The sequence below is a fragment of the Carcharodon carcharias genome, chromosome 10, assembly GCF_017639515.1.
Source record: "Carcharodon carcharias isolate sCarCar2 chromosome 10, sCarCar2.pri, whole genome shotgun sequence".
NCBI classification, from domain to species: Eukaryota; Metazoa; Chordata; class Chondrichthyes; order Lamniformes; family Lamnidae; genus Carcharodon; species Carcharodon carcharias.
The window spans coordinates 67,200,685-67,213,580 of NC_054476.1; the positions used below are offsets into that span (position 1 = coordinate 67,200,685).

General features: G+C 42.2%; 1 protein-coding gene across 1 annotated transcript in view; it reads left to right on the forward strand.

Annotated features, from left to right (window-relative positions):
• The window catches only part of LOC121282841 (von Willebrand factor C and EGF domain-containing protein-like), a 159,605-nt gene that overhangs the window by 88,040 nt on the left and 58,669 nt on the right, over positions 1 to 12,896 (forward strand). Inside the window, exons 6-7 of the mRNA XM_041196654.1 lie at positions 1,534 to 1,686; positions 9,129 to 9,257. Of these exons, the coding sequence (XP_041052588.1) occupies positions 1,534 to 1,686; positions 9,129 to 9,257 (282 nt within the window). The remainder of the gene's footprint in view (positions 1 to 1,533; positions 1,687 to 9,128; positions 9,258 to 12,896) is intronic.

The window sequence follows — 12,896 nt, forward strand, 5'->3', positions numbered from 1 at the left end:
TTGAATGAGATAGTTGCAGGAATCTTCTCCCAAAGCACAACTCTGTCCTCACAGTAAGTCCACATCTGTGAAAAAACTACAGTAAATTGCCAATCAGTGCTGCAAATGTTCAAACGTTAATATCTTGATCACACAAACAATTGCAGTCATTCCCTTTAAATCTGTGCAAGCAATAACCTAAGAGCAAAACAACAATGCATAGTTGTTAAAAATTGGAAGCAAAATACTAAACTATCCTTCTGTGATCCTATGGCCAATGTTGCCATATTGTTAGAGAACCCCAAAAGACCCATCTAATAAAGAGTCACCATTTCAGTGCAATTATTTCTAATTGATTACATCTTGTTGGCAGGTGATAAGGTCAATGTAGCAGGGAGGACCATGATTATGCAGTACCTCAGCACATAAATATACAGAAAATGTTCAGTATAAGCAGCATGATTGTAATGGATAACATAACTAAGACCTTAGGCAGGTGAATAAAATCTGCATCTTCCCCCAAACATCCCCCTCACCTCCAGTCAAAGGACTACTCACTGACTGCATTCCTTCAAGGACAAGCACCAGTTTACACTCACTCATAGCCAAATTAAACATTCCACAATGAGCAATGTTTCCACCTTCGAGTTCCTGTGTACTGAAAAGAAACATTGCATGCAATGTCAACATGTCACGCAATTCTCTGAATATATTGTGTTTTGAAATGATTTGTCTTTACACACCTAGTATAGCAATCAGTCATGTGAACCTTTATAAATTCAGTTGGTTAATTTATCACAGCATGTGCAGTGCAACATTGGGTAGTTCATTTCCCATTGTGCCATTGGAGAGACCACGTCATTTACTCCTTAATGATATCCAACCAGTGCCCAAATTCACATCAGACTACAGTATTAGGGAACAGAACAAGATGGGCGAGTGCTGGATCAATCTCATGATTGTCGTTGTAGCCTGCTAACCCTTCCTTTGTGCAGGTTGGCAGCATCATGCATTCGTGACATTGGACATTTATCCTTTAGATTTACCCCTAAAATGAAATGGAGAATGTGTAAATGTTTCCTCTCCCATCTGTGCATCATATTTTGCCCCAGAGAATAAAATGGAACATCCCTGGGTCTTTAGCAATGACACTGTTGTGCTCATCGCTCAGAGATGCATCAGCATGGGCGGCAGTGGCTTGATTTGCCCTCTAACCTTTTTCCCTCTACTTTCCTGCTGGGAAGATTAAGACCCCCATGTTTTGCCTTCTATGTCACTTTCCGGAAACAAGTCCTCCTTGTGGAAACTCGAGGCTTGGGCAACCTATGATTTTGTGGTGCAGTGGAGAAAAATATATTTTAAATGCATTTACTATACTAGCCAACTTCTTTTTGGAGGGCAATGGCATTTTCTTGTTCCAATTAATAATAAAGTAACAATATCTACTGTTTATCATACACAGAGTCTGTGGTGTTTGGTTCTGGTCATGAGCTGCATAATCCAGAAATGCTTGACTGGAAGGCAACTTCTCTCCTTTCTTGTGTTTACTTTTAGATGTGGATGAATGTTCCCGATATGGGGGGCTAAGTCTTTGTCAGCAGATCTGCAAGAACAACATTGGCAGCTACAGATGTCTCTGTTATCAGGGATACCAGCTCTTGGCCAATGGGCGCACCTGCATTACTTCAAAATATTTAGGCCTAACTGGTGAGTAATTGCTTGTTAATGATAATAACACTTCTTTAGCACTTTTAGAAATGCTTCACAGAGGTGTAATCAAAAGATGGACGCTGAGTCAAGTAAGAGAGATTCAGAGGATTACCAAAAGCTTAGTCAAAGAGGTGTTTTTTAAAAATGGGTCTTAAAGGAGAAGAAGAACTTGGAGAGGCAGAGGGGTTCGGGGAGCCTCTCATAACCTAACCAAAGACACAACTTGTGGTATGGAAGTTGTAACAGCTGCATCAGATGCTTTGGGTAGCAGAGTGGTGAGGGCTGTGTATTCAGACCTCTGCGTGAGAGGGCTGAAATCCACACAAGTATATCTAGGTGCTTCACTGATTCAACTAAGACAGCATTTTTGTTGATCTGTAGCTAATGGGAGCCAAGATTCAATACTCGTGACCTGGCAGGTGAATGTTGTAATGATGATGCTGTCTGTCAGTAAAGTATGAGATACTCCATGCTATATATCTTCTCAGGTGCTTGCACACTTCATGGTACCTCTCCCTTCCCATTAATTCTTTATCTTTGACCAAGCCTTTAATTAAGGTAGTGCAAAGCAGAAAGTAGTGACCAAATTCACAATTTGATGTTTCATGGGACAAAGACATTGCCATATAGCTGGGTGGTACTTGGCCACATTGGGTATTATACAAGCGCACTTTTACCCCTTGTGATTTGTGTTCTGTCCTTCTCCCTTGACCCCAAAACTTGTTTGCTTTCTTAATTAATGTTCCATACTGTGCCAGTGCCTTTAATGAGTATCCCAGATGCCTCTTCTATATCATGTCCTGTAGTCTGTTGCCGTTCATTTTATGTTTCAACTGTTTATTCTGCTTCCCCAGCCTCATAACCTTGTGTCTGACCTCATTAAATGACATCGGCCCAATCATCTCGTCAAACCAAATTCTTCTGGCATTTGCAAAAAATGAAAAACTGGATGTGTTGGAAATCTGAAAATAAGAGTGAAAAAAGCTGGAAATACTCAGCAGAACAGGCCGCTTTGGTGGAAAAATGGGTGTCAGACAATATTTCAGGCCTTAAATAAATTCTTCTTCAGATCAAGGAAGGGTTTAAGTCCCGAAGTGTCAACTGACTCCTGTTTTTCCGTAGATGCTGCCAGACCCACTGAGTATTTCCAGCTTTTTCTGCTTTTATTTTCCTCCTGTATCTGGTCCACTTGTTCCCTGTTATTTGCCATTTGTTAACATCAATAGAATGCTTTGTTTTCTGTCCTCACTTCCAAATTGTGGATGTCCAATGTAAACAGGAGCAGTTCTCACACTGAACCCAGAAGCACCCAACTGATCACCTTCTTCCATTTGGATTCAACTTCTGAAGCAAATGCCTTTCACTTCTTCTGACCGATCCAATTTCAGATTTACTTCAGAATTCCTCCTCCTCACCACCCCCCTCCTCTTTCTGTGCCTTCTAGGTTTAATCAATCTCCCACTTAGTTTTGCTAAAATACCAAAACTCAGTCTATTGAACTTCTGTCCAAATTGTCCATTATCTCCTTGAAGCAGCCACTAGGTTTTTCTGGTGAGACCTCTCTTAACTTAAAGCAATGCCAACTCCCTCTTGTTAGTCTATATTTCTCTAGATCAGGGGTCAGCAACCTTTTTTACCTGAAGAATCTCTTTAAAAAAAATTGCATAAAATAAAAACTGTCTTGTGGAATGCACAATTCGCATAAGTATTAAATGAAATACACTTATTGATTTTATGTGTTAATAGAAACCACAAATCGCAATTAAAGTAGACCTAACTGAGTTAGCATGATTTTTTTGGCTTTTTTTAAACTGTAATTTTGTCAGTAAAGTCATCTTTAAAACAAACTTTAACTTAAGGACTGTAGAATTCAGACAATTTTTCCAGCTATTGGTTCTTGTGATAACAAGGTAACTTCTAAAGCACATTCAGAATAATTTAGCATCTCAGCAGTATGAGGAACAATAATTGTTGCAGCCATAAAACCTGTTCCTCAAACCAAAGGCATTATTTCTAACTATGCTGTTGCTATAACCACTCAAAAAGGTTTATTTAGAGCACGATGATGGTTTTTATTTAAAAAAATGAATAATTAGAAGAAAGTGTAGAAAAATGATTTGCCCTTTACTCTCAATATGAAAAACATGGCTCTAACTTTTCTTGGCTTAGTTTTGTTTTAGATCTTTTCATGTTAATGCGATTCAACTGGAAAAGGTTGGGAGCTGCACATGAGAAGTTGAAGTATTGTATGTGACTCCAGAGCCGCAGGCTGCAGACCCCAACTGTAGGTGCTTTACTAGTCCCTCTGTTAGCATGATTTGTAATGTGCATCTACTACAGATAAGAGGCTCACCAGCCAATGGTTTCCAGGGCTATCTTTGTGGGGGTTTTTTAGCAATAAACTGCTATTATATTTGCCTTCTCCAATCACTATTTCCGTTTTTCTGAAAAATACGACTGACCAATTTTATTACCCATTTCCTCAGGTACTTTACTTGTGGGCCCAGGGGCCTTGTTAAGATTGCTGAGTTTTGCACATGTCTGTTCGATGCATGCTGAGACCTGGGGAGGAAAGATTTTTTGTTTTGTTGACATAGGAGTTAACACTGCTCCTGTGTATCTTATCTGAGCTAGCAGCAGTATAGCAGTTATGTTACTGGACTAGAAATCCAGAGGCCTGGACTAATGAGAGTTTGTGAATTTGAATTCAGTTAATTAAATAAATCTGAAAGAGAAACCTAACATCAATAATGAAGCATAAAGCTATGGGATTACCATAAAAACCCGACTGGCTCCAGAAAATCCTTTAGAGAAGGAAGTCAGGGACAGAATTTTACGTCCTGTGGGCAGGCACACGCCCGACCCAATTGGGCATAAAACCGTGTGCGATGACGTTGGGTGAGCGTCCCAACACCATCGTGCACTCGCACTATTTCACTCAGCGGGCATTCGCAAAAGTTGGAAGCGCACCCGCTGACAATTAAGTGGGCAATTAAGCCCATTAATGGCTCAGTTGCAGACAATTGCTTGTGGCTTGGCGGACGGGCAAATCAGCGAGGCGGCTTTTACATTTTTCCATGAAACCTCATCCAAGGGCAGGATGAGATTTCCGCTAGGCAATAAAATAAAAATAAAAATATTTTTTACAAGGTATGCTTTCAGATGTTTGATTGTGATGCATGGACTTTTTTTTGCACCTCTTTAGTGTTTTATTTCATTATTTGCAGGTCTGCAGCTCCCTGAGGCTGTCTACATTCAGGGAGCTCTCTCGCAGCGCTCCCCACACCCGTGGTGATGTCATCGCCTATCCTCTTCCCACCCCCACCCCGGCAGCACTGAGCTTTTCAGCGCGTGTTTTACACTGGATGGCCATTAATTGGCCAGTCAGCATGAAATTGCAGTCAGGGCCTGATCGTGGTCAGGGTTCTGTTTCCCAGCTACTCCGGGGCCTGCAAATCACGCGCACCCAGTGACTGAAAAATTCAACCCCTGCAGCCCTTCCTTAGCCTCGATTTTATGTGACTCTAGACCCACTACAATGTGGAATGGGTTAGCAAGTTATTCAGTTCTATCAAACTGCTACAAAAATGTATAATAAGAACAAGGTAAGTGATGGAATACTCTCCACTTGCCTGGATGAGTGCAGCTCCAAAAACACTCAAGAAGTTTGACACCATCCAGGACAAAACAGCCTGCCTGCTGAAACCCATTTAACCCTTTAAACATTCACTCCCTTCATCACTGGCACACAGTGGCAGCAGTATGTACCATGTGCAAGATGCACTGCAGCAACTCAGGAACCAAGGCTCCTTCGACAGCCAAATCCACGACCTCTACCACCTAGAAGGACAAGGGCAACAGACACATGGGGACACAACCACCTGCAAGCTCCCCTCCAAGCCACACACCATCCTGACTTGGAAATATGCCACCGTTCCTTCACTGTTGCTGGGTCAAAATCCTAACTCTTCCTCTAACTGCACTGTGGGTTCACCTACACCATATGGACTGCAGCGGCTCAAGAAGGTGGCTCACCACCACCTTCTCAAGGGCAATTAGGTATGAGCAGCAAATGCTGACCTTGCCAGCAACGATTGTATCACATGAGCAAAAAATAAAAACAGACCACCCAACATCGACCTAGGCATTGCATTCGGAAGAGACAAAGGGACTCAGGTCCAGTTAACCCTGCAAAATCTTTTTCAACATTTGAGGATCTTGGGATTTTTGCCAAAATTGAGAGAGCTGGCCCACAGACTAGTAAATCACCAGCCTGATATAGTCATACTCACAGAATCATACACATCAGTCCACTGGCAAGACAGACTCACCAGATGTGGCGGCACAGAGGTATACAGTCAGGAGGGATCAGCATTGATTCTGGATCCTATGAAGTCTTCTGGCACCAGGTAAAACATAAGAAGTAAACCTCTTGCTGATCCAGTCATGTTCTATGTTGAACACTACTTGGAAGAAGCACTGAGGGCTACAAGGGCACAGAATATACTCCTTCAGTATGTATCACCAAAGGTGGCTAGGTAGCACCATCGGCCAAGCACTAAAGTACATAGCTGCTAGACTGGGCCTGTGACAGGTGGTGAAAAAACTAACATGAGGGAGAAACCTTATCCCCCTCGCCATTACCAATCTACCTGTCACAGATGCATTTATACATGACAGTATTGGTAGGATTGACAATTGCACAGTCCTTTGGACAAGTTTCATCTTCACATAGAGGACACCCTCCATTATGTTCCATGGCACTACCATAATGATAAATGAGATAAATTCAGGACAGATCTAACAGCTCAAAACTGCGCTCTATGAGGCACTCTGGGCCATCAGCTGTAGCAGAATTGTATTCCACCATAATCTGTAACCTCATATCCCATTACCATCAAGCCAGTGGACTAATCCTGGCTCAATGAGGAGTGTAGGGCAAGAGCACAAGGTGTACCCGAAAATGAGGTACCAATCTGTTGAAGCAACAACCCAGGACTTAATGCATGCTGATCAACAAAAGCAACATGCTATCGACAGAGCTAAGGGAACCAACGGATCAGATCAAAGCTCTGAAGTCCTGTCAGCTTTGGTTATTAATCATGATGGAAAATTAAATAACCAACGAGGATATGGTTCCATGTACATTCCCCTCCTCAACAATGGTGGAGCCCAGCAAGTCAGTGCATAAACAAGGCTGAATGATTTGCAACCATCTTCAGCTAGAAGTGCTGAGTCCACCTTAGCCTCATACCAGTTTCCAGCCAATTTGATCCACTCCACACAGTGAGTAACTCACCTCCTGACTCCCCAAAGCCTGTCCATCATCTATAAAGCACATGTCAGGAGTGTGATGAAATACTCTCCACTTGCCTGGTTGAATGCAGCTCCAACAGCACTCAAGATGCTCACAACCAGGATAATGCAGTCTACATGATCATGATCTCATCCAGCACCTTAAACATTCACTGCCTTCACCAGTGCAATGTAGCTGTAGTAGTGTGTCCTACCCACAGCAACTAATCACAACTTCTTTGACAGCGCTTTCTAAACTCCCACCTAAAGGAACAAGGGAAGAATGTGCTTTGAAACACAACCATCTCCAAATTCCTCTCCAAATGACATACTGTCCTGACTTGAAAAATATTGCTGTTTCTTCACTGTTGCTAGTTCACAATCTTGAAACTCTAACGAGCAAAATCCCTGGGTACAGCTAAACCACACAGTCTCCAGTGGTTCAAGAAGTTGGCTCACACCACCACCTCAAACATAAGAATGGAGGGGCAGTAAATGCTTGCCTTATTGATAATACCAACATTCCATGAACAAATAAAAAATAAACAATTAATATCACTTAATTTCGAGAACCATTGATTTATTTTGAATGTTTCACAATGATTCCCCCCTTCCTCTGTTCTACAAACATATGAACATATGAAATAGGAGCAAAAGTAGGCCTGCTCCTCCATTCAATAAGATCAGGGCTGATCTGTTTGTGTTTCAAGATCCACATTCCCATCTACCCCAATAACCTTTGATTCCCTTGCCTAACAAGGATCTATCTACCTCTGCCATAAAAATATTCAGTGACCTTGCTTCCACCAACTTCTGAGGCAGAGAGTTCCAAAGTCATACAACCCTCTGAGAGAAAAAAATTCTCCTCATCTCTGTCCTAAAAGAGCGACCCCTAATTTTAAAATAGTGCCCCCTAGTTCTGGACTCACCCACAAGAGGAGACATCCTTTCCACATTCACCTTGTCAAGACTATTCAGGATTTTATATATTTTTTTAGCTTATATTTCTCTCTTTCAACCAACATAAGTAAAGCAGATTATCTGGTCATTATTGTTTTGCTGTTGTGACAATCTTTGACCCAGAAGCAGTACAGTAAGGAACATTTGTAATTTCTTCAAAATGTCAGCGGAATCTGTATTGTTTTTAAGAATGTTTGAAGATGACTTTTAAGAATTAGCATCAATTGAAAATGGATCAATTATAATTTTCTTGGATGATAACAAATACGAGTCCATGTGAGCTCGCGACCCTTGACCTAGAAGCAGTACCATGTAGCTGGCAGATACAAAAGGAGACCGACAAGCAGGGGAGCTGGAGGGAAAAGGTGGTCATCACACAGATGAAGACAAGAAGAGAAAGCAGATAGAGACAGAAAGAGGAAGATAGAAAATTCATGTGAGTAGAAACAGCATATAACCCTCAGAACGAGGTCAGTTTTTTTGTTTGGCCAAAAAGGAGATAGAACTTCTTGGAGGTACTGTGTAAGCTGGCTAAAAAGGTTTAAGAACTGGAAAGTTGGAAAGATATGTGAATAGCTTGGAGACACTAAAGAACAGGGTGTTTTTCCAGAAGTGGCCAAACTGTGAACTGGGGTGTTATTGGTTGTTTGGTTGAAAAGGAGCTCTAGAAAGCCATACCATTAGGACTGTCGTGACCTGAGGGAGAGGGGGTTCATAACAGCGTGTTGTCAAATAGGACTCCTGACCTACCCTGTGTGAATAAAGAGCAGTATATTGTGGAACTGCATAGCTATTTAGTGCCACATTTGTGCAAGGAGTAATACAAATGCTTGTGGTTGCTTAAGATGTATCTTTGTTGTATCAACCATTTAAAGTGAAATTCACCTTTTTACTTGAAGTATCATTTGCTTGTTAAATGATGTTCAATTTACATTGTATCTTATTTGTGTTAATGTAAAAGCCACTATATTATTTTTGGAGTAATATTTTCATTTGGCACCATTCAGTAACTTTGGTCAATTTGGTTTAAGGTTTCCATATGATGAATGTAATTGACCACCATGTTGTCTGTATTACAACAATGACTATACTTCAAGAGCACTTTATTGCAGGTAAAATGCTTTGGGACTTCTTAAAAATTGTGAAAGATGCTATGTCAATGCAAGTCTTTGTTTCCTTCTTAGGAGTTTCTGGTCGCTGCGGGGAGTATGGCTGCGACATGAGCTGTAACCACGGTGGCTGTGAGGAAATCTCTCGTGTGTGTCCTATTGGCTTCACCATGATTGAGACAAGCAACGGAGTCAGCTGCAAAGGTAGAAGGCTGACTTAGGAAAGAGTTTGTACAAGATTCCTAAAGGGTATCCTTTAAAAACTCACTTGTTAATGTACTACTTAGCCACCCAGACTAGGGAAGTGTTGTGTCTGGTCTAAGAATACTCTTCCTGGTGAAAGGTTATGATAGAATAAGTAAGGAGAAACTGTTTCCACTGGCAGGAGAGTCAGTAACCAGAGGATAGATTTAAGGTGATTGACAAAAGAACCAGAGGCGGCATGAGGAAACATTTTTTTGCATAGCAAGTTGTTATGATCTGGAATGTGCTGCCTGAAAGGTTGGAGGAGGCAGCTTCAGTCGTAAATTTCAAAAGGGCATGAGATAAGCACTTAAAATGAGGACATTTACAAGGCCATGTAGAGAGACCAGGGAAACGAGAGTAATTGGATAGCTCCTCTTAAAGAGCTGGCACAGGCACAATATGCTGAGTAGCCTCTTGCTGTGCTGTATGAGTTGATTCAGTGGGAGCAGTGGTGGGACTGCTGTATTTGACCTCAGCCAGAGAGGTTAGTAAAATCCATGGAAAGGATGACCACGTTCATGAGGGAAGAATAGCCACTCGGACAAGATACCAGAAAGCCAGCAGCACCCTGGTAAGTTAATGAAAGGCTGGAATGCCTCAGTAATCAGATGGTTCCCCTCTCTGTTCCTGTTATTTTGTGCTGCCCTTTTCACTGCTTCCAATGTGATTAGCTCACTCAGAACCTGGGGCTTCAGTACCACACAGGGAAGTTCATTAACTTACTGAGATGTTGGATAATTAGCATTGAATTCACTGGCAGCTATTCTGTAATCCTGGTGATTGCATTGCCACCCTAAACTACCAAATCTGACAGGTAAACTGATACCAACGACCATTGCAATTGCTAAGCAATGAAAAGAGAATTGATTGCTGTATTATTACAAAGGCTTGGCTATTATGGTACCTTTGATAATGGTCATGTATTTTAGTTTGGAACAGGAGATATTGCAGCTGTAGCATGTGGGTAATGGTGGACACCTATGTGATGCACATCAACCACATCTGCAGGAACTGTCTAAAGCTTAAGGGACTTCCGCCCCGGGTTGATGAGCTGGAGTCTGAACTTTGGACATTGTGATGCATCAGGGAGGGGGAAAGTTACCTGGGGACTTTGTTCCAGGAAGGAGTCACACCCCTTAGGCTAGGTACTTCGAATTTGGTCTGCGGCCAGGGATAGCAGGACGTAACTGTGCATGAGGTGAATATGGGGATCCAGAAGGTAGCACTGGAGGAGCCTCAGTGCTTGTACTTGTGGGTTCGAAGTTCTGGCATCTTGCATGGACAAGAGCAACTGACCAAGGCATTGTGATGCAGAAGGCCAGTCAAATGAGGGGAGTTAAAAGGAATGTAGTTGTATTAGGGGAAGTATAATCAGCGGGATAGATACAGTTCTCTTGTAGCTGACAGCATGCATCCTGAAGACTGTGTTGCCTACCTGATGCCAAAATTAAAGATATTTCCTTGAGGCTGGAGAGGAACTTGGAGTGAGAGGGGAAGAATCCATTTGTCGTGGTCCATGTGGGTACCAACGACATTGCTAGGACTAAGAAAGACATTCTGCTAAAGGAGGATGAGCAGCTAGGGGTTAAATTAAAAAGCGGAACAACAAAGGTAATAATCTCTGGATTACGACCTGAGCCACAAGCAAATTGGCATCGGGTAAATAAAATCAGAGTGTTGAATGTGTGGCTCAAAGATTGATGTGGGAGAAATGTGTTTTGATTCATGCGGCACTGAGCTGTCGGAAGAGGGAGCCGTTGGATGGCCTTCACCTGTGGGACCACATACTGATGAATCTTATTACTAAGACTATAGAGAGGGCTATAAACTAAATAGTGAAGTGGAGGGCAAGGGGGAGGGAGAGTTTACATGAGGGGACTTAAAGACAAGTTAAAGAGAAAGAATAAGGTAATAGTGCAGGGTATTGATATGGGCAATGATAACCAGAATGTGGCAGGAAAAGACAAGGGCATACAAACATAACTGTGCACCAGCAAATAAGGTCATAGTAGGCAAAATGTTACAAAGACAGGATTAAAGGCTCTTTATCTAAATGTTCCCAGCATTCGTAACAAGTTGGATGAATTGATAGCAGAAATTGGCAGAAATCAGTAGGATATGATAACCAATAGAGACATAGTTGCAATGTGGCCAAGGCCGGGACATGAATATTCAAGGGCATTTGACATTTCGAAAAGATAGGTGGAAAGAAAAAGGAGGTGGGGTTGCTCTGCTAATAAAGGATGAGATCACTGCAAAAGTGAGCAATTAGCTTGGCTTAAAAAATTAAGATGTAGAATCAGTTTGGATGGAGGTAAGAAATAGCAAAGGAATGAATCACTTGTGAGAGTAGTTTATAGGCCCCCTAACAGTAGCTACACTGTAGGACAGAGTATGCATCAAGAAATAATGGGGACTTGCAAGAAAGGTACTGCAATAATCATTGGTGACTTTAATCTTCACATCAATTGGACAGATCAAATTGGCAATGGTAGCCTGCAAGATGAGTTCATAGAGTATATTCAGGACAGTTTCTCAGAACAATACATTCTGGAACTTTAGTAACTGAAGGTATAACCTTTCCTGCTGGCTATCAGGGGCCATGTGATGTTCTGGGGGATTCCGACAAATGAGCCCTAAGCACGGGCAATCCGGGGAGTGGGGCTTCCTGATGAGAGTTCTGATCATGCATGTAGTACCTAAAAGACTCTCTGTAATTATCTGTTTCTTGTTGAAACCTGTCCACTCGGTCGAGTCATTACATTTGGCGACAAGGGTAAAATATCTCTGATGCTGCACCTTGCCATGTTACCATGAGTGCATCAAATCTTAAGAAAAAGAAAAGACCATTCACCTATCATGACACTCTTCGGCAGAATTGATCCTTATGATGCGACTATGGAAGACTGGAGCCAGTATTTGGCGCGCCTCAGATTTTATTTTGTAGCGAACAGAATTACCGTGGAGGAAAAGCAGACAGCCATCCCTTTGAGGTGTATGTGACAGTAGGACATACAATCTCATTCGCAACCTGACGGCCCCAAGTGTGCCCAATTCTAAGTCCTACAATGAATTAGTGGACCTCGTGAAAATACATTTCCAGCCGAAGCCATCTGTAATAATGCAACGCTTTAAATTTAATTCCAGAGTTAGGGCCCTGGGAGTGTCCATCGCAATCTATGTAGTGAACCTTAAGCAGTTGACAGAACACTGCAACTTTGAGGACACATTAAATGATATGCTGCGGGACTGACTAGTTTGTGGAGTTCAGAACGACGCCATACAGGGCCATTTACTTGCTGAGGTCGACATCAACTTTAAGTGTGTCCTAGAAATCTTCCTCGCCACGGAAATTGCTGTGAGAGACTCGCAGGTTTTGTAACACACACACCGTGGTACCGTTCTTCATGTGGGGCAGGAACCTACCGACAAGCGTGGCACGAAAACCAGATCCACAGCATCGAAGCGAAACGCAATGTCTGCTGTTAGTAACATGAAAAAGCCTAGTAGAAACACTTCAGCAGCGACTCCAACAGTAAGCTGTTACAGATGTGGAGGTCACCATGGACTGGACACCACGGACTGGGCACATTCAAG